The 27020-nt window shown below is 38.2% G+C and overlaps 1 protein-coding gene and 1 non-coding gene across 3 annotated transcripts; one reads left to right on the top strand and one right to left on the bottom strand.

Annotated features, from left to right (window-relative positions):
- Positions 1-2761: 2761 nt before the first annotated feature.
- On the bottom strand, positions 2762-6403 carry LOC132610927 (serine/threonine-protein phosphatase 7 long form homolog). Of its 2 annotated transcripts, XM_060325338.1 has the most exons (6): positions 6301-6403; positions 5246-6038; positions 4781-4963; positions 4255-4698; positions 3106-3205; positions 2762-2999 (listed from the first exon to the last, which is right to left on the bottom strand). In XM_060325338.1, the coding sequence occupies exons 2-6, from the start codon at positions 6023-6025 to the stop codon at positions 2809-2811; spliced, it is 1698 nt and encodes a 565-aa protein (XP_060181321.1). In that variant the 5' UTR covers positions 6026-6038; positions 6301-6403; the 3' UTR covers positions 2762-2808. The 2 variants fall into 2 exon arrangements, with proteins under 2 accessions (XP_060181321.1, XP_060181320.1); XM_060325337.1 differs by lacking the exon at positions 6301-6403 and having other exon boundaries at positions 2763-2999; positions 5246-6176.
- A 19447-nt stretch (positions 6404-25850) lies between these two features.
- Positions 25851-25957, top strand: LOC132612423 (small nucleolar RNA R71). Its single transcript, XR_009571784.1, has one exon. It is a non-coding gene; the product is annotated as a small nucleolar RNA R71 (small nucleolar RNA).
- Positions 25958-27020: the final 1063 nt, after the last annotated feature.

Genomic DNA, 27020 nt, shown 5'->3' with positions numbered 1-27020 from the left:
GAAAATATTCAAATTGATATTTCTGGAAAATATCCATGCTCATTTCAAGGTAACAATACAAGGTTCATTGAGTTTAAAATTGAGAATGACCAGTCCTTGCTATAATTTTTCTCCATACTGCAAAAATTTGCGGATAAGATCCATATAAATATTTTGGAGATTTATGTAAAGACCAAACCATCAAATCAAAATAATATATTTCAAATGAGTGGCCAGCATGGTTATCACATGAATTTGTTGGCTCAAAATTATGGATTTGCTATGGCCAGTCAGCCTCATTTTGCAGAACCGATTATTCAACCATCATTCCAGCAGTTACCGATGCTCGACAATCCAAATTTCTATAATCAATCTCACACCAATGTGTCAACATATAGCGCGACACATGGTTTCCGTCAATCATTTGGTGCAGGTCCTAGCACGCATGGTCATCGATCATTTGATGAAGGCTCAAGTAGTCAAAGACGTACTAGTAGTAGCCACGGAGAATATGAGGCCAGGTAAGCAACAAATTAGATTTTTTTCGATAGCTTGGGTTTATATATTTTCAACAAATAAATTAGTCAAATTTTATGTACTCCCCAGAAGATATTTGTACCGCCAATGTTGCACTTTTACATGTTTTTAATTGTTGCTTCAATTATTTAGTGCTAGAATAGGTTTATTAGAAACCTCAAAATTGTTGCATTTTTAACTTTTAAATGTGTTCGTACTCATATAAATTTTCTACTAAGAGAAAAAAACTTGCTCATATATCCTACAATATTACTACAATTTATTAATATAGTTTCTTCCTTTTCTCCACAGAGAAGCTGAGGCTAGCATTGATATGTATAATGATGCAAATGCTGAAATTAGCTCTGAAAATTCAGAGGATGACGACCCTTCAAGAGAGGATGAAGAGAGTGAAAGAGAAAGTGAACTTGATGAATATATCGATGATAGTGGAGATTTACTTCAAAATAATATTGGTGTAAATCCTCATAATCAATTTGGTCATGGTGTGTCCGAAATTCCATGTCATGATATACCCTACTTTACGACATTGGAGAACGAGGAAGATATTTTCAATTCTACACGAGAATCTGAGACGGGAAGTTATTCAGCTTGGTCCGAGGATGCCAACAAAGACTTGGAAAAGAATATGTATTTTAGCAGCAAAGAAAAATTGAAACGGGCCGTGACGATTTGGAGTTTGCGCAAAAATAAAGAGTTCGAGGTGGTAACGTCGAACAAAAGTCTATGGGTTGTGAGATGCAGGTTTTATAATTTATTAGGTTGTCTATGGTTTCTTCGAGGACGGAAGGTTGGAAATAACCTTTGGAAGATAGGAAAGTATGTTGATAATCATAGATGTGAGAGTGAAAAGCTTATGACAGGTCATGTCAACCTAGATACCAATTTGATTGCATCTTTATTTCTAAACCAAATTCGAAAAAATCCCAAATTATTAGTAGTAGATGTCATGGCTAGGGTTCACGAGAAATTTGGTCATCAAGTGACATACAGGAAAGCGTGGATTGGACGTCAAAGCGCATTTGAATTGGTGTACGGTGACTTTAAAAAATCATTTAGTGAGCTTCCTAAATTTTTTGCAGCTTTTTAGCACTTTAATCATGGAACTGTTGTGGAATGGAAACACGAAGAGTCTACGAGTTCACTAGAGGTAAAAACTTTCAAGTTTGTATTTTGGGCTTTCAAGCCATGCATTGATGGATTCCAAACGTGTCGCCCTGTTATTTCAGTAGATGGAACTCATATGTATGGCAAATATGATATCAAATTATTAATTGCTGTTGTAATTGACGGAAATGATAACATTCTTCCTCTAGCATTTGCTATTGTTGACAGGGAGTCGAAAGAGGCATGGAAATGATTTTTTAGGAATTTGAGCGCACATGTGATAAAGGATAGAGAAGATATATGTGTGATCTCTGATAGGGCAAAAGGAATTTTAGCTAGTTTATCGGAGTTGCGGCGGTATCAAGAGCCTCGGGCCTTCCATCGATTTTGCCTAAGGCATCTTAAGAGCAACTTTCAATCTCGATATCCAAACAAGGACCTCAGTAAACTGATGTGGAGGGCTGCTTCTGCCCATCAAATAAGAAATTTTGAAGCCTTGATGTGGGAAATTAAGGAAGAAAATGTTGAAGCATATCAATACCTCATGGAAATTCCCCTGGACAAATGAACAGTTAGCCATGATGATGGAAAAAGATGGGGAGTGTTGACAACAAATCTTTCAGAGTCGTTCAACGGAGTTCTGAAGAAAGCACGAGGCTTGCCTGTCACTGCTATGGTTAAACTGTCATTGGGGCAAACTATTGAACGGTATACTCGTAGGTCTCAAACAGCGCAACAACTTTTGGAGCAAAATGAACTATGGACGGGGAGGTTCAAAATGAAGTGGGAAAAGAACTATGAAAGTTCAAAAAGGCACATTGTTTATGATTGGAATTTTACCTCTACCGCGCTGCTTTTTAATCCTACCATGCTGATCAAGAAAGTGACTCCCGGTCGCACAACACTTACGAATAATTTTACGCTTCTGCCTCATTGATGGTTCACCATCCACTTCATCGTTGGAATCATTTAACTCATTACCTTGTATCTCAATATTGCAGTCCTGCCCATCATCTCTATTAGTGTCCTTAGGGATATCAATGGACATTTGCACAGGCGATGAGTTAAAAACAGGACCATTCTCAACAAATATATTCTCAAAAGACGAAAGACTTGGATCTCTTGAATATAGTGGAGTTTGTGGCTTCATGTATGGTACAATTTGAGTAGTTGTTGGTTGATATGTCATAGCTGATGCCTGAGTGAATTCGTGAGTGTCGCCTCTTGAAGTGGAACTAATATTACAATTTGTTGTTGCTGGATCATCTTCCGGGACTGCTTGGGCATCTTCCTGATGCATTTCATCCATTTCGATAGACACTTGACCTCTCTTAATAGCACGTTCCCTCTTACCAGCAACACCACCTTTTCCTCGCCTACGAACAGAGGGACGTATATGGTCAGCATGTACTCCATCTTTTTTATAATCGGCTTATAAATGAATTCTATCAGCCTCGTGCACATATGTCAAGCACTTTTCACCTTCACTCCGCACCATTGCACGAAACATGTAAAATTCCTCAAATAATGGCTGATCACCGAGTGATTTTGCTTTATCAACCACTGAATGAATATAACGCACCTGTGTGAAACCACATCAAAATCATGCATCTTTAGAATAGTACAGTAATACTTTGTCCCAAATGCATTTTCATGGAACTAAACAGTACCTTTTTAATTAGATTACTAAAAACCCAACTATATGAATTTAAATTTATACAATAAATGTGGATTGAGAACCTGAAAATTAAATTGATAAATCTTTTACTAGTACACAACTTATTAACTACGTAAACTGCTAAACATAATAGTCTGTAGCTAGGTTGTAAGTGTATAGTATAACTCTTAGATGCCTAACTTTTAACTCCAGAAAAGGTTTGCTATTAGTATGAGCTCATTAGTGATTACACGCATTATGTGTACTTTGTGAAGATAAGTGCACTATTCTATATTAGGATGGGTAATTTAGCATGCATGCAGGGCATTGTAAATGATGAGAAAATAGTAAAAATGTAATGACATGCCCCTGCTGTACAGGTGTACACTTGAACAACTGTAGTACTAAAGCAGGGGGTGGCGGGGTAGAGATACAAACAAACAAAATAAACAGCCAGTGACACTCTCTCCCTCTGCTCTGCCAAAATCTGTCACCATTTGTAACCATTCCTGCTAATTCAGTGTTCTCCTCCCCCTTCCACTTTTTTCAGATAAGTACTCTCTACTACTCCTATATAACACCACACTTTGTATCATCACCACATATTCACACATTCCTTCTTACCCAAATACTCTGTCCCAAATGCATTTTCATGGAACCAAACAGTACCTTTTTAACACAAATTTGCTTGAGAATTATGGGCAGAGCATGCATCATAGTTTCAAAAAGGAGAAAGCGGTGGTTAGTATATCACAAGTTGTGATATACCATCTATCAAATAGTATGCTGCAACTACTAGATTAATTTATACATGATCAGTTATTTGGTAGAATCTTTTAACCGAAACAACAAAGACAAATGAAGTTATTAATATGCTGCAACTAGTGTAGAACTGATTATCTGATACAGTTTTCACATTACATATAAAAGAAACATGTAGTACTGTTCAACCAAAATAAATATGCACCACTTACCATTGCTTCATAAGCCGTTGCATTAGGCACATAACCTTGTTGCCGCTGAGGACGCGAAGTAGGATTACCAATAACAAGACGAGTAATGCGTCTGAACCAAACAAGGTAGGGGTCATCGTACCGAAGTGAGTCATGATTGACCGGTGCATTAATAACGTATCGAAGTCGTTGGTGCCAAAATGGCAACCATTGTGCATGCTCCAATTCCCAATTTGTATTTGGCCTTCCCCGACGATCGTGGTTGAAATGTGTGGGATCAAATGCAAACGAAGTTGGTGGTATCTCCTGTATCATTCCAAATTGCCTCATAACTCGATCAGGCAAGTGAACCTCGACAACATCCCAACAAAATATTGTGACTCTAGCACGCCATATATTTCGTCCAACACGACAATAATCGGGAAGGCTCTCAATTAATTCATCAGAATATGGTTCCCAAATAAACTAAATGAAACAAATAAATCAAATGAGACCTTACAATTACAGTATACATGAAAATTAAAACAAAACTAATACAACATTGTACCTGATCCTCCGTCATGGAATCAAGTGCATCCCTAAAAACTTTCAACACATATTGGGTAGTGTCGGTCCAACTAAAATGTGCAAACCATCTAGTAGCGCGTGGACCCCTAGGTAAACCAGTATTCGCGTCCCTTTGTGCTAATATCTGGGGCCTGAGAATAGTAATTCTCTCCCATGCCCAAACCTGAAGAAAAAACACTAATTTCAGCATCATTTAATGCAACTGTTGTAGTAAACTAAAACAATCAACATCATTTTTTTCATTATAGCAAAAAGGAAATAAAAAATCTTATCATTTAGCTAGAAAGAAAATAAAGAGAACTATATGTATACTCTGGGAGGAACATTCCATGTAAGAAGGTTAGAAAAATCTAATTAGAAGAAAGAGAACTATATGTTTAGGAATTGAACAAGTTTTTTTTTTTATAAATACAGTTAATACTTTTATTAATATTTTTAGGTATACCTGTAGTAGTGGTAGGAATCCCGCTATCTCATGTTGCTTAGCCTGTGAGGCCTTACAAAGATAGTGATACAAGCATGCTAGAGTCGCACTACCCCAACTGTAAGATCCTATTGTGTTGACGTCCTCAAGCATAGGTAAGTACATAAGCTTCAAATTACTTCCAGATGTATCCGCCATCATCATACCAGCAATCATCCAAAACATATAACATCTAGCCTTCTGATTGACCATATCTTGTGTTGCCGTGTCAAGTAATTTTGGATGACGTAGCATGTGTTGATTAAGTGCCGATACCTTGAGGCTATTTTTTTTAAAGTCTCCAGGAAGTGGACTAAAACCTAATAATCTTTGACAAATGTCTTTCCAATCCTCTGTGCTCCTCGCCAACTCATTCCCAAGTACTGGATCACCATTCACGGGTAAGCCATACAACACCTCTACATCTTGCAAGGTGATTGTCGCTTCTCCCGTCCTAAAGTGGAACGTATGAGTTTCAGGACGCCATCTTTCAACTAATGAAGTAATCAAACTACGATCAATAGTAGGTCGATGAGATCTATAAACACCGTACAATCCCGATAGTCTAATCACTTCCAAGACTCGTGTATCAATTGGATGTTCCTTTACGAAGTCCCAAAAATTTCCATCACATCTCCTTGTATTCAAAATCACATTATCCTTTCCATCCCATATATCCTGTGACCTATGGGTGAGTTGTTCATTCAATACGGACGAGTCGAGTGGACCCGGATCCATCTGATATGTATTATTTTCCGCCATAAAACAAAAATACCTACACAAGTGAATATTTTCTATGAAACTTCTATGCTTGTTTTGCCTAAAAAATGTGAACATCACATCTTCTTAAGAAAGTGAAAAAACAGAGAAAAAAACTCTGTATCTTCCCAAACGAAAAACCCAGAAACAAGCATACTACCTTTTTTTGAAGATAAAGGGAGAAATTCGTCATACCATTATCTTCTAATCCAGAAATTAAAAGTTTGAAATGTAATCCAGAATTCTTCCACTATACTAGTGTGTGAAAAAACACATACCTTAATCACAGTATCCTGTTCCAAGCTTCTTAATCGATTTTTTGCAAGTAAAATCGCACAAAATACTGAGCTTTGAAAGTTTCACATTTAAAATTTGCAGCAAAAAATCGAATAAACTTCACAATCTATATCATCGGAACAAAATCAATTTGCAGAGATAGATAAAATAATATATGGATCGAGTAAATTTTGTTGTTCTCTTGGTGATAGTGATGTTAGGGTTTTATTTTGAAGAGGGGATTTAGGTTGAAAAAGAAAATTTATTGAATGAGGGTTTATTTTGAAGAGGGGGTTTAAGTTGAAAAGGAAAATTTGTTCAATGAGGGCTTACTGCTCAGTTGTATATTTATTCACATATATTAGAAAACACTGAACGACGTCGTTATTTTAAATGAAGAGACAACTAATAGTCGTGGTCTTAGGATACGTAATAGGACTAAATCGTTACTGTCCGTAACGACTTTTATTTTAACGCCGTCCACTTATTAGCTGTTTTTCCCGTCAGAATTTTTGAATAAAATAATGTCTAATACGTTACTCAGGAATACGTTTATGCTAGTTCTGTAAAAAAAAATTAAAAACGTATTATTTTGGTGAATTGGTTTAAATAATAGCTTATTTTGGTCAAAAATTCGGGGAGCTGAGAATTGGGTGTAATTACACCCTGTAATTACAGGGTTACTTTGTAATTTGTTAATTTTTTTACTTTAATTTATTTTATTTCTATTATTTTAATTTTTTTGATTTTTAATATATTTTTATTTCTATTATTTTAATTTCTTTTTTATTTTTACTTTTTATTTTTATTTTTTAAAATGTATTTTTCTTTTTATATTATTTATTTTTCATTTTCTTTCTTTTCATTCCCAACCTTTACTTCTTGTGATTCCATGTAATTGCTTGTATTTTTTTATTTTTTTATTTTATTCATTTAGCATAACCGTGCTATTATTCTAATATTTGAAACTACACCTCTTAATATTGGAAAGAATGAGTTATTAACAAACTTGACATATAATGGGTGATGTTATTAAAGTAGAATTTCATTGTGAATGGGGTTATAGACTTATATTTTTCCTTTCTTTTGCATTATTTACTTAAGTTACGTTGGAACTTACTTATGTAATGTTGGAATTTGACATAAGAGTATTATGTTGAACTTTTTCTTTTGGATTTTGAATTTAGGTTATATTTTCAATTTTAAGTTATTTGCTTTCACATTGCATGTTGTTTATTTTTCACTTACATTTGATGGAGTTTTTGTGTCAAACATTTGAATAATGTTATGACATTATATTTATTAATATTATTTTTTTGTCAAACATCCAATCCATGACGTTCTCACAAAAAAAGTCTTCTTTTAAGTTTTATAATTAATTAAAATTAAATATTAATTTGAAAAATATATATCAATTATTTTTGTTACAATATTAGTTACAAATATATGATTATTAATTAATATATTTTCAAGAAAAAATGTGTTATTAAATAACTAATTTAATATCATTTATAAAGGCAATATTTTTTAAATATTAATTTTAATTTTTTTATGATTAAATTTTATTTTTAAATTAAACTGACTGTGTAATTACATTTGTGCAATCAAACAACACGGTTGTAATTACACTGTAATTACGTTATGACAAACAAACAGGTCGTTGTAATTACACTACTGTGTAATTACTAGACTGTGTAATTACTACCCTAGTAATTACACCAATTCCAATTACCAGGTGGCTTTCCAAACAGACCCTTAATATAAATGGTTGGTAAAAATAATTGGTAAATATATCTACCAATTTATGGGTCTTTTTTTTACCGAATATAAATGTATGGATCAAATTTTACTTTTATATTTTTTGAAATCATGATTTCAAATCCCAAATCATGCCTTTTTGGATGATTTTTGATTTCATCTCATCAGATAAAATCAGAGATGAAATCGCATGTCCAAATGCTGATTTCATCTCATGAGACAAAATCGCATGTCCAAACGCCTACTTAGTCGCCCAGAAGTAGGGGTGTACATGGACTGGGTTGGTTCGAATTTTTTAAACACCAAACCAAACCAATTGCGTCGGGTTTTTAAATTTATACACCAACCCAAACCAGTAAAATTCGGGTTTTTCCACCTCGGGTTTTCTCGGGTTTTTCAGGTTTTTTTTTCGGAATAGTCTTGATACAAAACATATAAATTTTACTTCAAATATTTCTTTAGTACTAGTAAGGTACAACTATATAATTAAGGTGTTTCTTAAGAAAATAACACAAAATGTGAGAAGAGTGATGACATTGTATTAAAATATTTAACAAAAGCTAATAAAATCGGTTAAAATAAATATTGCTAATTAACAAGCCATAAAGAAAATGACCATAATCTAAAAATATTAAGTCATGCTAAAATAAGTACGACAAATAAGTATTAATTACATGACAGAGAAAAAAAACTCAAGTTATGTATTTTCACTCTCTAAATCAATTATGCAAATCTAAAGAATAGATATCCAACATTATTGTCATTCCTAATGGTAAATTGAATTTCTTTTGTTAGCATTAGTGTGGAGTTGATTTTGGTTTGAACTTTATTTGAGTTACTAACATCCATAGGATATAAAACTTATTGACGTTCAAAATTCTAAGTTCAAGCTTGAATAATATGATAATAGATAAAAAACTACGAAAACATTTAAGAAATATTTATAAATTACATTACAAATAAATATTTTTATGTATAAAATTTAATACATGTAATGTCGGGTTGGTTTGGTTCGGTTTGACTTTTTTTCGTTAAAACCAAACCAAACCAATTATGGTCGGGTTTTTTTTTTCAACACCAAACCAAGTCAAACCAAACCACTAGTCGAGTTTTTTTCTCAGTTTAACTCGGTTTATCGATTTGATGCGGTTTGTCGGTTTACTTTGTACACCCCTACCCAGAAGAAATTAACCATGATTGAAGCCAACTCTTGGGAAGGAGATTTGAAACTACTGGGAAGGAGATTTGAACTTTTAGTGTGATGGTAAAAGAAAGTTTAAAATTATTTTATATTGTTGGTTCAAATTTTAAATATATCATTCTTGTATTTTCGAATTCCTTTACTAAATTTCTGTCTCCATCACTAATATCAACACATCGGATTAGTATATTTTTACACCATCCACAATCAACAACGGTCTTGCGTTCCTATATGCTTTCAAGCTTATGACTCTCAAAATCCTGATACACCCCACTTATTTTTGTTAATAATATATTTTCTTAATCGCAAAGACATTACACTTCTTACTAATTATAGACTCGTGCACATGAAAATACAACAACATTGAAATATTTAAACGATCATTTAATAAGAAAGTGAATAAACACGTTAAGAATCAATCTTTTATTTATTTAATATAATAAAAAGGTTAATTTATAATGATATTATCAAACATCACTTCCAAGCAAAGATCATGCCGATTTTGTTTGACATTTTTTTGCAAACTAGAAAATTCGCAGCCGCTACCATTTGAGTGCGTGTAAATACAAATTTAATTAAACCAAATAAACATAAAGGGATAATTTCAATAATATACAATTCAGCATAAAATATTACATCCACGTAACCATATTTTTATTTTACATCCGCAGAGCCATTTTTTTTTTTGCAACAATGTTTATACGCACGTCACACGATATACAACATTATACAATTATCGTAGATAATGTATAAGCCTTGTATAAAATGACGATTTTCCCTTATTTTTAAGGTTGTTTTGATAAGTGCAGTTTAAGGTAGTGTGATTAAGAAAGAAGGGTATTTTAGGTAGTTAAATGTGAAGCATTGTTCTCAGCCTTAAACCTCGCTAAAACCCTTTGCTGTTTGTTCCTCAAGGGAGAGCAAAATGTCAGTCTCTCGTCTTATTCCACCAAGATTGAGATCACTCATCAACACTCTAGGTTCTTTATCAAATACCTACTTTAAAATAATGATTTTTTTCCTCTCATTTTTGCTTCATAATGTTTTTTCTTGATTGTTGTGTTGTGTTGGGGGTTGAATGAAGTGATTATTTCACTTGTATTTAATGAAAAAAAAAATTGTCTTTTTAATCTCTCATTTTTGCCCTCATAATGTTGTTTCTTGATTATGGTATTGTGTTGTGTTGGGGGTTGAATGAAGTGATTATTTCACTTGTGTTTATTGAAAAATTGGACATATGACTAGGTAGTTTATCAGATACTCATTTGGAAAGATGTGTTCATAATGTTGCTTCTTGATTCTGGTATTGTGTTGTGTTGGGGGTTGAATGATGTGATTATTTCACTTGTGTTTTGATATGATCTGTTAAATATCTCTTTCGACTGCTGCAATAAGGGTTGTACCCTGCATTTGAGTAGTAGTATATTCCAGTAGTTTAGTTAGTTACAGTCTTTCTATATTGTCACTTAAGTCCCATTATTTCTTTTACATTTTAGTCCCTCCCCAGTGGAGTTGGTTATATGTAGCTCACTTCTCAGTGAGCAGGGAGCGGATTAATGAGAATTATCTTACCTTCTTAGTTTTATTTCGATTTCCATTTATTTTCTCGTAATCCGATCTCAGTTCACATTAGTGGTATCAGAGCTCTTTCTTGAGCTGTGGGTACTGCCATGGTAGGAGAAATCAAGGAGGTTCTAAATCGTTTGGATCGAATGGCAATCGAGGTTGCCAACTTCAATGCGAGGCAAAACCAGTGGGAATCGATCAATGAAAGGGCATTTCGCGAGTTAAAGGAATCAATTGCAGCTGGGAAAAATTTGATTAGGGGAAAGGAAGCTCAGATGGTCACTGATAAAGATGACCTATATTCTCCTACAGAGGGTCCTTATGATTATGCAGGTATGACACCTGATTCAGTTGCAACATCAAAACTTGAATGTTCACGTTAATAGATCATTGGGGCTGCAATCATCTAGTCCTCCATTTCACATTAATTAGTCTACTCCATTCTTCATTCAGTCGATTCCACCTCCTTTTATACAACACCCAATTCAATCAGTCGCACCTCTAAATTCCAACCTAGCTATCTACACGTATAGTTCTGCACAACCCACCATCTCTGTTGGTCAAATTCCTTGTTCTATACCCAATTCTAGCCCAACAACCCATTATCAGAACCAAAACTATCAACACCACAACTACCTATACCAAAACTACCAAAATTAGAACTATCAAGCTCAAAACTACCCTAATCATAGTTTTCAACATCCTTCCATGCTTACCCGATTGCTTACTCCTAACCCTCCTCCTGCCTATTCTCCTTATCTTAACCAATACAACAACCCTTACCATAATCATAAACCACCTTCAATTCTAAGACAATACAAAGTTGATTTCCCTAGATTCAATGGAACTAACTTTCAGGACTGGTGGTACCAAGTTGAGCAGGTTTTTTCAATGGATGAAGTTCCCCATCACCAAAAAGTTAGAGTAGCTTCTATGCATTTGGATGATTTGGATCTACAATGGCATAGAGCTTACATGAGGAGTAGAACTCATGCTCAACTGCCACCTTCTGTGTGGAAGGAATATATATGGGCCCTCTCTGGTAGATTTGGGGCTGAATTTGATGACCCAATGAGTGAACTTGTAAAATTGAAACAAATTGGGGGAGTAGTGGAATTTCAGGAAGCTTTTGATAGAGCTATGACTAGACTGAAACCTGGATCCTAGCTATGCTGTTAGTATTTTTTTAGAAAACCCGAAGCCAGAACTTAAGGATGCTGTTAGAATACACAAACCTTACTCTCTTCCATAGGCTTACCACCTTGATAGACTCCAGGAATCTAACTTCTTGAAACAATCCAAAGCTATGGGGAATGCCTTGTCTTCATCCCACTCAAGTTCTAATAGATATTCCACCCCTAGCCAGCCTTACCATAAACCAGTAACCAAACCTGCTTACCATAATCCCAAAGTCACTCCAACCTCTGCTAATGATAGATCAAGAGAAGAAGACTTACCCTTGCTGAATTGAGTTAGAAGAGGGCCAAGGGCCTATGCTTCGTATGTGATGAAAAGTTCCAGCCTGGGCATGTGTGCAAGAACAAGGCTCAACTCTATCTGTTAGAGTTAGAAGAAGAAGAAATCCTGGAGGAATTAGATGATGAGGTTTTGAATGTAGAAGATGTAGCCGAGGCATGTGAGATTTCTATCCATGCACTTCATGGCACTAAAGGCTACAACACCTTAAGGCTGATGGGGTATTGTCAGAAGAAGCCTTTGAATGTGTTGATTGACACTGGTTCAACACATAACTTCCTCGATTGTGGGGTTGCAGCTAAAATGGGATGGAAGGTTTATCCTTGCAAACATCAAGATGCTAGCCTAGCTGATGGTAATTTAGTTCCCATTGCTGGCATGTGCAAGGGGCTAGAATGGTTGCTGCATAGCTCAGTTTTCAGGGCTGATTTTTACTTGTTGCCCTTAGGGTCTTGTGATATGGTTTTGGGAATACAATGGCTTAGTAGTCTAGGGGATATCATGTTCAATTTCAGTCTGTTCACCATGGATTTTGCATATGAGGGAAAAATGTTATCCCTCAAGGGTATTTCTCCCACCTTGGCATTAGTAGAATCATCTACCCTACAGAAGACAACTGATGATCAAACGCAACTATTTATGATCAAGTTGAATCAGCAGGAGGAAGAGCGTACCAGAACTCCTTTAGAACAAGATCATGCAGATGATTCAGTGATGATTCAAGAAGTGATGCAAGAGTTCAATGAGGTGTTTGAGGAACCCAAGGTGTTGCTACCTTTTAGGAATCATTTTGATCATCGTATTCCTCTAAAGGAAGTCTCCAATCCAGTTAATGCAAGACCCTATAGGTATTCACCAGTCCAAAAAGATGTGATTGAAGGCATGGTTCAAGAACTGCAGGAACAGGGATTGATCCAAAATAGTTGCAGCCTATTTGCTTCCCCTGTGGTGTTAGTAGGAAAGAAGGATGGTGGTTGGAGGTTATGTGTAGATTACAGGGCGTTAAACAAGATTACCATCAAAGATAAGCACCCAATTCCCATCATTGAAGAATTATTAGATGAGTTGGGTGGATCAAAGATTTTCTCTAAAATTGATATAAGATCAGGTTACCATCAAATCAGGATGGCACCTGATAACATTCATAAGACTGCATTTAGGACACACTCTGGGCACTATGAGTATGTAGTGATGCCTTTTGGTCTTACTAATGCCCCTTTTAGTTTCCAAGGCTTGATGAATCATGTATTCAGGGAACATTTAAGGACGTTCATTTTGGTTTTCTTTGATGATATCCTCATTTTCAGCAGAAGTTTAGAAGAACATGTGGAGCATTTGAGAACTGCCTCCCAGTTGTTAGTGAAACACCAACTATATGCTAGAAGATCTAAATGCCAGTTTTCTGTAGCATGTGTGGAATACTTGGGGCACTTTATCTCTGTTAAGGGTGTGTCCACAGACCCAAAGAAAATTCAAGCTGTCCAGCAATGGCCTGAACCTGTCACTCTCAAGCAGTTGAGAGGATTTTTAGGCCTAGTTGGATGCTACAGGAGATTTATTAAGAACTATGGTCAGATCAGCAAACCCCTCACAGATTTGTTGGATAAAGACAATTTCAAATGGGATTCTAAGGCTGACCTGGCTTTTCAGAAACTTAAACAAGCACTGACTTCTGCCCCTGTGCTTGCTTTGCCTAATTTTGATCTTGGTTTTACAGTGGAAACTGATGCTTGTGATGTGGGCATTGGAGATGTTCTCATGCAACAAGGACAACCTATTGCATACTTGAGTCAGGGGTTATCTAAGTTACATCAAACCTTGTCAGTTTATGACAAGGAGTTACTAGTCCTGGTCATGGCAATTACTAGATGGGGTCAATATTTAATTGTTAGACACTTCATTGTCAAAACTGACCAAAAGGCTCTCAAATTCCTTTTGGAGCAAAAACTACACACTGGCTCTCAACTTAAGTGGATTGCTAAACTGATGCAATTTGACTTTGAGATAGAATATAAGAAAGGGAAGGAAAATAAGGCTGCTAATGCTCTCTCTAGAATGCCAGCAGTGGAACTGGCTGCACTTACTTTGTCTACTGTGAGATCTGGCTTATTACAATCCATCATGGATAGTTGGAAGGAGGATCCTATGCTGGTCAAGATCATCCATGATATGACAGTATTGAATATGGATGTGAAGGGTTATTCTTTCATCAATCAACAATTGAGAAAGAATGGTAAGTTGGTAATTGGAGCAGATTCAACATTGAGGTCTGAGTTGCTAAATATATGGCATAGTTCTGCAGTAGGGGGTTGATACGCTCAAATTACACCTATTAATGGCGTAAAGCGGACGTTGTCAAATATAGTAACCCAACAAGGTTGGGGTCGAATCCCACAGGGAATATGGAGAGAAAAGAATACTAATCATATGCGATACTAGTCTTTAAAGGCTTTAATCCTATTCCTGATAGTTTGAAATATTGGTTGAATAATGAAATTAAATATTTTGACTGGAATTGCTGTTATGGACCGTAACACCACATCGTAACACCGATGGTCTGGAAATTTTGGTCCTGTTACGGTTCAATGTTACAGACCATAACATGAGTTACGGACCGTCCTTTATAGCGGCACGTATCCTTTCTGGTACGGATCACGTTACGGTCCGTAACATGAGTTACGAATCACGTTATGGTCCGTAACATGAGTTACAGACCGTCATTTAGCTCCAATTTATCTGTTTTTCAGCATTTCATCTCATTTCCGATCCTTAGTCAACCAACCCTATAAGACACAAAAATAACATAAGAAACAATATAAAAACACTTAAAAACAAGCAACACTTCTAGTTACAAAGGCATAAAATGTGCCGAAATTCACAGCACATCAACACCCCCAACTTATGCTTTTGCTTGTCCTCAAGCAACTACAATAAGACTCACTACTAACACACGACATCTTAGCAAAATAAGAATGACTACGGTGGTTTTGGCATGTGTTTCTAGCACGAACTCTTCAATCCAAGAAAAATATTTAGGCTCTTATCCATCTCCTATTTTTGAAACAAGACGTACATTTAAGAAAAATTGCAATTTACTATGCAACCTCAATTAATGACACAATCATAGTACGGGGGTCTCTATGCACATGAATTTCAACTTCCGAAAGCCAGTTACTTTGCAATCTACCATCCTTATGCCCTCACATAGACCAAAGAATGTCCCAACACACATTTACAAAATAAATGGGACAGATAACTAAAGAGACAGAAGGACACTCACACTCACAAAGAAATTTGCATACCATGCGTGCACATACCATAGACTTGCCTTTATTTTCCATGCCTTCAACTTTGAACAGTTTGATTGTGATCACATTAGGACTTTTTGGGTTTGTAACATTGGCTTAGGGACGGGTAGAATGAATATTTGGATAGTGGTGACACACCCACCTTGACGCTTCTTTTTGACTTTATTCACCTCTCTTTCTCTTATTTCTGACCCTACAGCTTCAGCGTGGATTTATTCATAACTTATATATCTATATTTTATATATATATCCACACTGAATCATGCCCCGCAATACTCACGATCACCCCCAACAGGCCTTTGGCCTTACTTTTCGCATTTTTCACTTATCACCCCCATCTTAAGCTTTTAGCCTCATTTTTCGCATTTCTCACTTATCACCCCCAACTTAGGCTTTTAGCCTTATTTGCCATTCTTCAGTGTCAAGGAGGGACTTGGTACCAAATGGGTTTATTCACAGAAGGGAAAGTTAGTTCATGGCTAATCAAAGAAAAAGTCTATAGGCTCAAAATGGGAGACTAGGGATCATTTTCTGTACGGGCTAGGCTCATTTAAGATAAACAGGCTTTGGAGTCAATACAAAGAAAGCCTAGGATCACTTCACAATCAAACTCTCCTTAGAATTCACGCACGACCAACCGGGTATGTTCTAGATTACACGCATCATACACAAATGGAAACTAAGAACTCACAACACAATGGCATAAGGATTGTTTAAATATTCTGACTTCACTTTCGTTTGAAGGTTTCACATATATGGACACCCTTTATTTGCAATGTCATTAAAAGAACCATACATGTCAATATCAACAACTCATTCTTGATGTACATCACAAATTATTTTTCGGAGGGATATCATTGACTTGTAAAAACCACTTTTATATATGCTAAGAACACGGACCACCACCACTTAAGTCATCATTACTTTACTCTTAATTAAACATCCTAAACATGCCAGGTTCAACATACACATAACATTCTTCGGGAATAGAACACATAGCAAAGAACAGCCGAAGAAGGTCCTAACACATACTTAATAATAAAAACAATACCAACAAAACAAAAACAATAACAATTGTCCTAAACATATGCTTACTATCACAATTTGGGCTAAAATACCCACAAAAACAAAAACCATAACAAATAATATCCAATATATCAAAGCAATACCAACAATACCAATAAAAACAACAATTACCCACACCCCCAACTTAAAAACATGCATTTCCCCCAATGCATCAATATAATGCATCAAAAGAATGGAGGGCCTCCCTGGAGCGCACTAGGCGCTCGGATCTGCAGCAGCATCATGAGGTGGAGCAATGGTGGTGTCAGGCTAGCCAACACGAGAAGTCCCAGTCACAGAAGGTGGGGGAGAAGTATCGTGAGCCGGTTCAATGGGATGGGCTGAGCTAGAAGTAGCTCCAGTGGTGTTAGAACTCAGCCGAAACTCATGTCGGAGCTTCTTCAAAGTGCGCCGCTCCTCTTCCTCATTCTGTGGGCGCAAATCAGCAAATGGATCAAGACTCTGGAAGATGGGCTCTAGGTTTTCATCATCTGACGTGGTTCTCCTGCGTTTCCCTTTGGCCAAATAGTGGGTATCCTCTTCTAATTCCTCGTCGTGCTCCTCCTCAACCGTGTCCTCGTCTCATCATCCCCAAGTAGACTCTGAACCGGCTAGTATAAGCTCAGTACCAACTCTGTGTGTACTTTCGAAAGCTGGTCCGTCACAACAACCACGTCTTGTGCCTTCAATTTCTGCTCATCATCCTTGACAGACTGCAAGTCATTCCAAATAGTGCTCAACTCCATAGCAGGGTGTGTCCTAGTCAGCTCAGTCATTCTGTTCTTAATACCATCTATCCGAGAGTGGATCCGTAGGTGGTTATCAGCTATCTGTTCTTTGATTGGCCGCAACGCAGCATCGATAGCTCTTTTAGTGTACAATTTCAGCTCAATCATGAGTTGCTTGACCTGCCTATCTGTGCGATCTGCTTGCAAGACCACTGCCTCGAAATTCTCCCGGTTGAACATAATTTTTCTTGCAAGCTCGGGTGGGATTCCCGGTATGGGATAAGCCTGTGCTGGGCTCGCTCCAGTGGAAAAGGTAAGACCACCCGAAGTAGATGCGGCTGGAGCTGTCATGGGCTGTGTAGCATAATCAGCAGGTAGAGCCTCAGAATCTGTGGGCTGACCCGCGGCAGTTTCCTCAGCACCCATGATAGCCAAGGGTAAAACATCTGATCCCGTTGGCCCCTCCGGCACATCAGAAGACGAGGCAGATGGAAGTGAACCTTGGCTTAGCATATCATCTCTCCCCTTTGTGATGTCGTAGATACTCTTGGATATCACACTGTAATCGATTAAGGGGAGGGGTTCTGGTCCCTCGCGCAAGCATAAGAGAGTAAACAAACACGGATGAATGAGGGAAGTGGCTGGTTGGGTGGCTCTCTCCCGGAGATCTGCTGCTATTAGTCTGCCAAAGTTGATCTTAGACCTCGACATAAAGGCAACCACAAGAACAGATCTGTCCGGAGTCAAATAATTATCTGCCTGGGTAGGACGAATGCGGAACAGAACAATCTGCCACCAAAACTTTGCCTCTGGCGTGAGGGTGTTCTTCCAAATTCATGCAGTGGCTGTCAACTTTGGCACTATTGCCCATTCGGGATCTGTCGTCCGTGCAATCACTGAGGCCACCCATTTTCTGACGGAGATTGTATCTTTCTGTTCTATTTTATAGACAAACTCCCCTTCTTCCGCCTCTGTAGGCTCAATATAATCCTCCCCGAATAGTATTTTATTTATGGCCGACGGAGAGACATCAATCTACTTTTTTCGCACTACTACCTTAGTCATTGCCGGCACTTGAGTTGCGCGCTGCCCTTTTTTCAGTGATTTGAATATAGCAGCCCTATAAGAAGCGTAGAATTCCCCGAACAAGAGCCGGGATGTAGGACCCCATAGGGTTTTTCAAAAACTCTAGCTTGTGGAATCGGATAGTGTCACGAATGCCCGTATATCCTTTGAGACCATCGAAACTGACGTTCCGTTCCTCGAAAATACTCCTCCTCGGGTCCTTTCTCTTATTCTTTGCTAGCTCACAACCTTTATTATACAGTTCTTCAGATCCCTCCACCGAAAACCGAAGGTCTTTCTCAAACATTTCCCTCATCCGGATGTCTGTCTCTCTCCATTCCTGTTCGCGCGCTTGTTCGCGCTCCTCTGCAGTAGACTGTCTAATGGGTGGTTGAGGTCGGTGTGTTGGTGTGACAGCCCGCTAGGGTTTACTATGGCTCGACGAACTAGACGAACTTTCTGCATCAAACCAGGAGGAACTTTCGGATGGTGTGGCTGGCTTGGTAGGTGCATCCGGCTTCTTTGTAGCTCTTTTGGCCTTGCTTTTATCTTCATCTCGCAACCGTGAGGTGACTTTGCTTGCAGCACGACCCTTTCCCTTGTCTGCAACCTTGGGTGAAACCTTTTTTTCTTGGCTTGGGTTACCCATACCTGTGGAAGGCAAAGTTAGATATGATGCACGAGAAGCTGTTCAATTATACACTTTATTTGTTCAAGTTAAGGACTTCAAGTAGCCCAGGAACCATAACACAGTCGACGGACCGTCGATGGTGTTACGGGCCGTATCTCTAACCGTAACTTAAATGGTTCATTTATAACACAGGAAGCGTAACATAATCGACGGTCTGTAACATAGGTTACGGTCCGTACCATCCCACCGTAACAGGACCAAAATTTCCAGAAAGTTTACTGGAAATTTGAGAGGTGTTACAGTATGATGTTACGGTCCGTCACTCGTCTTACGGTCCGTAACACCTCACCGTAATGTCTCTCAAAATTCCAGAAAGTTTTCATGGAAATCATCAATGTTATGATGTGGTGTTACGGTCCGTAACATCCCATCGTAACATCAGCCAAATTTCCAGAAAGTTTTCATGGAAATTATCGGTGTTACGAAGGATGTTATGGTCCGTAACACACATTACGGCCCGTAACACAGAACGACGGGCAATAGGTTAACAGACAAATTGCTTGGCCAAATTTCTCGTTTTAAGCACGAGGCCAAGATTTTCGACTTTATGCTCCATGGGTATGGTGTAAAATAACATTTTATCCCTAAACATATCTCGGGTTACTCAGACTTCACCCAGTTTTACCAAAGTCTTCATTGGGACCTTTTATAGAACAGTTGGTGGGAAAACCAATTTAGGAATTTCACGAATGAAACCTTCAATCGGAATGCCCTCCGACTCAGTGGGAAACAATGTGTTTGTGCCCACGAGTCTCTCAAACAGCAAACATACCAATCCCAGCCCCCAACCATTGTCAAATCCCGCGCAATTAATCATTGGGAATTTAAACTCATTCAACACAATAAATACACTAATGTCAACGCATATCATACGAATTTACTCATGAAGATCATAGCAATCGCGTCGATAGTTAAAAGAAGAGAGTCAAGACATGGTAATACCTGATCGTTGGTGATGCTGGCATGAAACTCGAACTTAAAGCAGTGATTTTGACAAGAAAATAGCAACGATATTGAGAGAAATATGAAGGAGAGTGGGAGATGTAGAGAGCGGGAGATAAAGAGAAAAAGAAGGGAGTTATGAGGGAGAGGGAGTTAAGATTTTTGAAAGCACCGGTTCGTTTTTTTTTTTGAATTTGTAACCGTCGGGTCATGTTTTTAAATATGCCCGATGGTTACGTTCCCTGTTACGGACCGTAACATGAGATACGCGGCGTATCACGTGTTACGGTCCACTAAATGACCCCATTTTCTTTATTCATTAATGACCTGGCACTATAGCCGACGGACAGTAACTCGTGTTACGGTCCGAATTACCTGGCGTAACGTGTGCAAAATTTCCAGTGAATGCCCAGATTTTTGTCAAAGTTACGATCATATGTTACGGTCCGTAACATGTATGACGATCCGTAACGCAGACCGTAACACTCTTCCTCCATCCTTCAGTGATTTCTGATTTTCTTTTTCGCTTGTTACGCTCTATGATACCAACCGTAACATGTGTTACGGGCCGTAACGTGGAGCGTCTCGTCTGGGGAAACTCAGCAATTATTTGGCCTCTTCAGTTCTCAAAATCCTACCACATTAGCACATCAAAAACACAAAAGAAAACTAAGGAAATACAAAATTTAAACTACATACAAAGCGTTAAATGTGGGTTGCCTCCCATACAGCGCTTGGTTTAACGTCACAGCTAGACGGGATACCTCATTTTCGAGTTCAGGAACCGTATTTCAAACGATACCTATCAACGACCTTACCATCATCAATACACCAATGGTAATGCTTCACTCTTTGTGCATTCACCTTAAAAGTTCGAGTGCCATCCTCGGATTTCACCTCAATGACGCTTCCATTCGGGGAAACACTTGTGATTTCAAAAGGACCAGACCACTGAGACTTTAACTTGCCCAGAAAGAACTTTAGACGTTAATTGTACAACAAGACCATGTCCTTTGGATGAAAATTCCTTTTTAGGATTTTCGAGTCATGATAGTATTTCATTTTTTCCTTGTACAGTGTTGCACTTTCATAGGCATTGTACCTAAATTCATCCATCTCGTTGATTTGAAAAAACCTCAGCTTTGTTGCTTCATGCCAGTCCATATTCAGATTTTTTAATGCCCAAAGGGCTTATGCTCAAGCTCAATAGGCAAATGACATGCCTTCCCAAATACCAACTTATACGGTGAAGTCCCAATAGGTATTTTGAACGCCGTGCGATATGCCCATAAAGCATCATCCAACTTTTTGGACCAGTCAGTGCGATTCACATTGACCGTCTTCGCCAAGATGCTTTTTATCTCTCTGTTTGAGACCTCAACCTGACCACTCGTCTGAGGATGATATGGAGTGGCAACCCTGTGATGCACGCCATATATTTCAAGAAGGTCAGCAAATAGTTTGTTGCAGAAATGAGAGCCACCATCACTAATAATAGCTCTAGGAGTGCCAAATCTAGTAAAAATGTTCTTTTTTAGAAAGGCATTGACTCTCCTACCATCATTGTTAGGCAAGGCCACCGCCTCCACCCATTTAGAGACATAATCCACCGCAACAAGAATGTATTTCAGGCCGTAGGAGCTCACGAAGGGCCCCATAAAATCAATCCCCCATACATCGAAGAGCTCCACCTCAAGAACAAAATTCATCGGAGTTTCATGCCTCCTACCTATCGTGCCCTAGCGTTGGCATTTATCACAAGAGCGTGCCAACATATTTGCATCACGATAAATAGCGGGCCAGTAGTAGCCACACTCTAGCACCTTGGCTGCGGTTCTATTTCCACTGTGATGCCCACCAACCGGAGAATCATGACACGCCTTCAAAATATCCATCACCTCAGATTCATCCACACATCTTCTGATCATATTGTCAGCACAAGTCCTGAATAAGTAAGGCTCATCCCAATAATACTGGCGACAATCTCTCAAGAACTTCTTCTTTTGATATGTCTTCAACTCTTCAGGAACGATGCCAGTTACCAAATAATTGGCAATATCGGCATACCATGGTGCCACATCATTGGATATGACCAAGATTCTTTCATCCGGAAAAGTGTCATCAATATCCAGCACATCAATCGGTCTCCCTGGTGCTTCAAGTCTGGAGAGATTGTCAGCTACTTGATTTTCTGACCCTTTTCGATCTTTGACTTCAAAGTCAAATTCCTGTAGCAACAACACCCATCTTATCAACTGAGGCTTAGCATCCTTTTTAACCATCAAGTAGCGCAAGCAACATGGTCAGTGTGAACCACTACCTTAGCACCCAACAAATAAGCTCGGAACTTTTCAAAGGCATAAACAATAGCAAGTAGTTCCTGCTCTGTTACTGTATAGTTCAGTTGAGCTCCATTTAATGTTTTGCTGGCATAATAAATTGGGTACATAATTTTGTTTAGCCGCTGACCAAGCACAGCGCCAATTGCAAGACCACTGGCGTCACACATTAATTCAAAGGGCAACGACCAATCTGGGGACACGACAATAGGTGCAGAGGTTAATTTCAGCTTCAACTCGTCAAAATCCTTGATGCATTTGTCATCAAAATTGAATTTGGACTTTTTTTTCAAGAGTTTGCACATTGGGTTTGCAATTTTTGAGAAGTTTTTGATAAATCTCCTATAGAATCCGGCGTGCCCCAAGAAACTCCGAACTTCTTTTACTGAAATGGGTGGAGGGAGTTTTGAAATCACATCGATTTTGGCTTGATCAACCTCAATCCCTCTTTCGGAAATCTTATGGCCAAGGACAATTCCATCCTTTACCATAAAATGACATTTTTCCCAGTTTAGAATGAGGTTTTTCTCCTCACACCTTTGCAGCACCTGATCAAGATGGTCTAAACATTCATCAAATGAATCTCCCACCACAGAGAAATCATCCATGAAGACTTCAAGAAAAATTTCAACCATGTCAGAGAATATCGACATCATACATCGTTGGAAAGTAGCAGGGCATTGCAAAGACCAAATGGCATTCAGCTGAAAGCGAATGTCCCATAGGGACAAGTGAAAGTAGTCTTTTCTTGGTCTTCCAATGCAATATTGATTTGGTTATAACTTGAGTACCCATCCAAGAAACAATAATAAGACCTTCCAGCTAGCCTATCAAGCATTTGATCAATAAAAGGCATAGGGAAATGATCTTTGCAAGATGTCGTGTTCAGCTTCCGGTAGTCCATACACAGTCTCCAACCGGTGACAGTTCTTGTCGGAATCAACTCATTTTTTGAGTTAGGGACAACAGTGATGCCCCCTTTCTTTGGCACACACTGGACTGAACTTACCCATGGACTGTTGGCAATCGGGTAAACCACCCCAACATCTAGCCACTTAATAATCTCTTTATTCACCACCTCTTGAATCGGTGGATTCAATCTTTGCTGATGCTCAACACTTGGTGAACGTTCCTCCTCCAACTGAATTCGGTGCTCACAAATTCTGGAGGGAATCCCCCGGATGTCTGCAATAGTCCAACCTAAAGCTTTTAAATGCTTCCTCAAGACTGCGATGAGTCTTTGAATTTGGCCCTCATTCAGAAGTGATGACACAATAACTGGAAGGGTAGCATTTGCTCCAAGAAACACATATTTAAGATGGGATGGAAGTTGCTTGAGTTCCAACTTCGGCGGCTCACTAATTGATGGTTTTGCTGGAGAAGTTGTTCGTTTCTCTAAATCAAGAGACAGTTACTTAGGATCATATGAGTAAGACCCCATACCGGTGAGTGAATTCACTGTCTCAATATATCCCTCCATTTGTTCTGCATCAAAATTCACCAAGATGGTCGATAATGCTTCACCTAAGCATTCTTCCTCCATTTTGAATTCTACCGATTCATCCACCACATCAACAGAATTAATGACTGAAATGCTTTGATAAAGACTAGGTAATTTCATGCCCTTGCTGGCGTGAAAAGTCACCTCCTCATCATTCACCCGGAACTTGATTTCGTTCTTCTCAGAATCCATAAGAGCCCTCCCAGTTGCAAGGAAAGGTCTTCCCAGAATAATAGGAATTTTTTGATCAATAGCAAAGTTAAGAATCACGAAATCTGCCAGCAATAGGAATTCCCCGATTTGAACAAGCACATCATCAACTACCCCCACTGGCCTTTTTATCGATCTGTCAGCCATCTGCAACCTCATGGTAGTAGGCCTTGGCATTCCTAATCCCGATCTCTTGAAAATTTACAAGGGCATAAGATTTATGCTTGCCCCATTATCACACAAAGCCCTGGCAAAATCCTGCTGCCCTGTGGTGCAGGAATCGTGAATGCTCCAGGATCTTCCCTTTTTTTGCACTGTGGTCTTGGAAAGAATAGTACTAACGCGATGAGTGATACCCGCAGTGTCGTGTTTCAATCACTTTTTCTTCTTTGTTAAGAGATCCTTCAAATACTTAGCAAAGCCAGGCATTTCTTGGACAGCGTCCATAAAAGGAATGTTCATCGTCAACTGCTTGAGTTGATCATAAAATTGCAAGCACTTGTCATCTTCTGTTTTTCTCACTAGTCTTTGAGGAAAAGACAGTGAATATTTGAACAATTGGCTCAAAGGGTGAAGAGCGACAGAAAGTTTTGCCTTCCCCCTTTCCTGTTTTTCTCCTTGTGCCTTGAGATTTTCAAGATTCTGCTCTTCTTTAGCTACAATAGGGACTTCCTCCTCTGCTTCTTCCTGCACAATATCATCAGATACATTAGGTTGTGCTTGTTTTTCAACAATTTGCTCAAGATCAATCACTTTTTTATTAGCACTTTGAAGTATTTTTCCACTTCTGGTGCTAACAGTAGCTACATGCTCCACAAAGTTTATCCCACTACCTTTTGGATTTGGAACTGTATCACTTGGTAGTTGTCCATGTTGAGGAGTATGCACTTCTCTGTAAAGGTCTTTGAATTGCGATTCAAGCTTATGAATGGAAGCTGAATGAGATAGTTGAACCTGAGACATTCCCTTGATTGTGCTCTCTGTTCTGTCCTGATTCATTAGCATTTTCTGCATCATACTTTTCAGTTTCGCAGAATCATTAGAAGTGTTGTCAGCAGAGTTGCTAGCTGAATTATCTCTCCATTGTTGGGAATTCGATACTTGCCCCCTGGGTGGAATGTAAGGATTCGAGCTCTTGTTGCCATAATTATTGCTGTTGTAATTCCCTTGGTTTGGATTTCCCTGATCATTTCTGCTATAATTGTTCCCTTGAAATTGTTGTTGAGGCTTTTGCCATGGGTGATGACCCGGACCTTGATAATTTTGCCTTTGATAGCCCCCTTGCGAGTTGTTGATATAATTAGCATCTTCATACTGTTGTTGCCCATCTTGGTACATCCATTCAGGGACTTGATACATGCCCTGTGGAAGAGGTGGTAACTCGTCAACAACATTTACCCTTTTTGCATCTTTTTCTACCAACTTCTTTGATAATAGATCCACCATGGTTTGTAATTGAGCAAAGTCATGATCTCTCTCATGGTTTTCTTTTGCAACGACAGCTAGTGATGGACTACCATAAGAAAGACTCTCACTATCAGTTGAATGCCAAGCCTGATTGGGGGTGGTGAGTTTATCAAGCAAGCGGGTGATGACGACAAATGACTTGTCCATGAAGCATCCTCCCGCTGCAGTATTGACAGCAATCTGATTCATTGTATCTAAGCCCTTGTATAATTTCTCCGTGAGAATAGCATTCGGAAACCCGTGAGTTGGAGATTGAGATAGATAATACTTGAACTGCTCCCATGCTAAATATAATTGTTCCCCCGGGAGCTGTTTGAACTCAAAGATCTTATGTCGAAGTTTAGCCTTTTTTGCTCGGTGGGAACCACTTCTTTAGAAATGTGTTGGCCAACTCGCTCTAGGTATGGATAGAATTGCTGGGAAGTTTTTCATACCATTATCTTGCTTGGACAGCCAAGGAATATTTGAAGACCCGTAACCGCAGTGCATCTGTTATATCCCGTATTTTATACGTTCGGATATTCCCAGGTAGTCGTGGCGAAGTTAAGGGAATGGCCATCTTCCAAATGTATTTCAATGTACAAGTTGGTTATAATTATTATTTATGAACATTGGTAGTATGGAAATGTTGAGAAAGGTTAATGGTAGAAAGGGAAATTCACAAAAGGGGTCATGGAAACAATGTGGAAGGCTAGGGGCGAAATGGTAATATTGATAAAAGTCGAGGGGCAAAACGGGAATTTTACAAAGGAGTTCATGAAGGTTCCAAAAAGGGCATATTGGCCATGTGATGGAAATATATGGACCAAAGTGTACATGGTAAGACAATGAGTCATCTTTTATTTTTAAAGAAAAATTCAAGAAAAAGAGAAGAAAACTCTAGGAAAAGAAAGAAAGGGAGGCATGTGGCCATTTCATATTTAATGGGGGGCTAATCATAAATTAAAAGAAAACATATGGACTAAAGCTTCCCCAAGAAGACAATTAGTCTTCTTTGACTAATTCAAATTTTTTTTTTTAAGAAAAAGGATGAATAATCTAGAGAAAAGGAGAGAGGGGCATGTGCCCCTCACATGCTTGAGAATTATATATATATATATATATATATATATATATATATATATATATATATATATATATATATATATATATATATATATATATGAGTCATATTTTAATTTAAGACAAAGCAAGAACAAAAAAAAAAAGAGAAGATGGAGAAAAGCCAAAGGCCTATTCGGCCATGGTCTTGCAAATTTGAAGGCCAAGAATCTTGATCAAAACAATTGTTTCTTCCTAGCAAACCTACTAATTGAAGGGTCCTTAGTAAGGTGAAGTGATTTTTAGAGCAAGAACAACACATATTCTTGTAAGTTGGAAGTTCTAGCTAAGTGGGAAGTCAAGA

The sequence above is a fragment of the Lycium barbarum genome, chromosome 9, assembly GCF_019175385.1.
Source record: "Lycium barbarum isolate Lr01 chromosome 9, ASM1917538v2, whole genome shotgun sequence".
In the NCBI taxonomy this organism is placed as follows: Eukaryota; Viridiplantae; Streptophyta; class Magnoliopsida; order Solanales; family Solanaceae; genus Lycium; species Lycium barbarum.
The sequence above is the reverse complement of the archived record's forward strand: the minus strand, read 5'-3'. Positions and strand labels throughout refer to the sequence as shown.

Bases quoted from the DNA above. Each gene is read 5' to 3' on its own strand.
- LOC132610927 (XM_060325337.1), bottom strand. From the start codon at position 6,100: ATGTTCACATTTTTTAGGCAAAACAAGCATAGAAGTTTCATAGAAAAT. The intron at 4,964-5,245 runs GTATACCTAAAA...TTTTTTCTTCAG, and splicing joins GATTCCTACCACTACTACAG to GTTTGGGCATGGGAGAGAAT. The intron at 3,000-3,105 runs GTGAAAAGTGCT...CTCTGTTCGTAG, and splicing joins TGCAATGGTGCGGAGTGAAG to GCGAGGAAAAGGTGGTGTTG.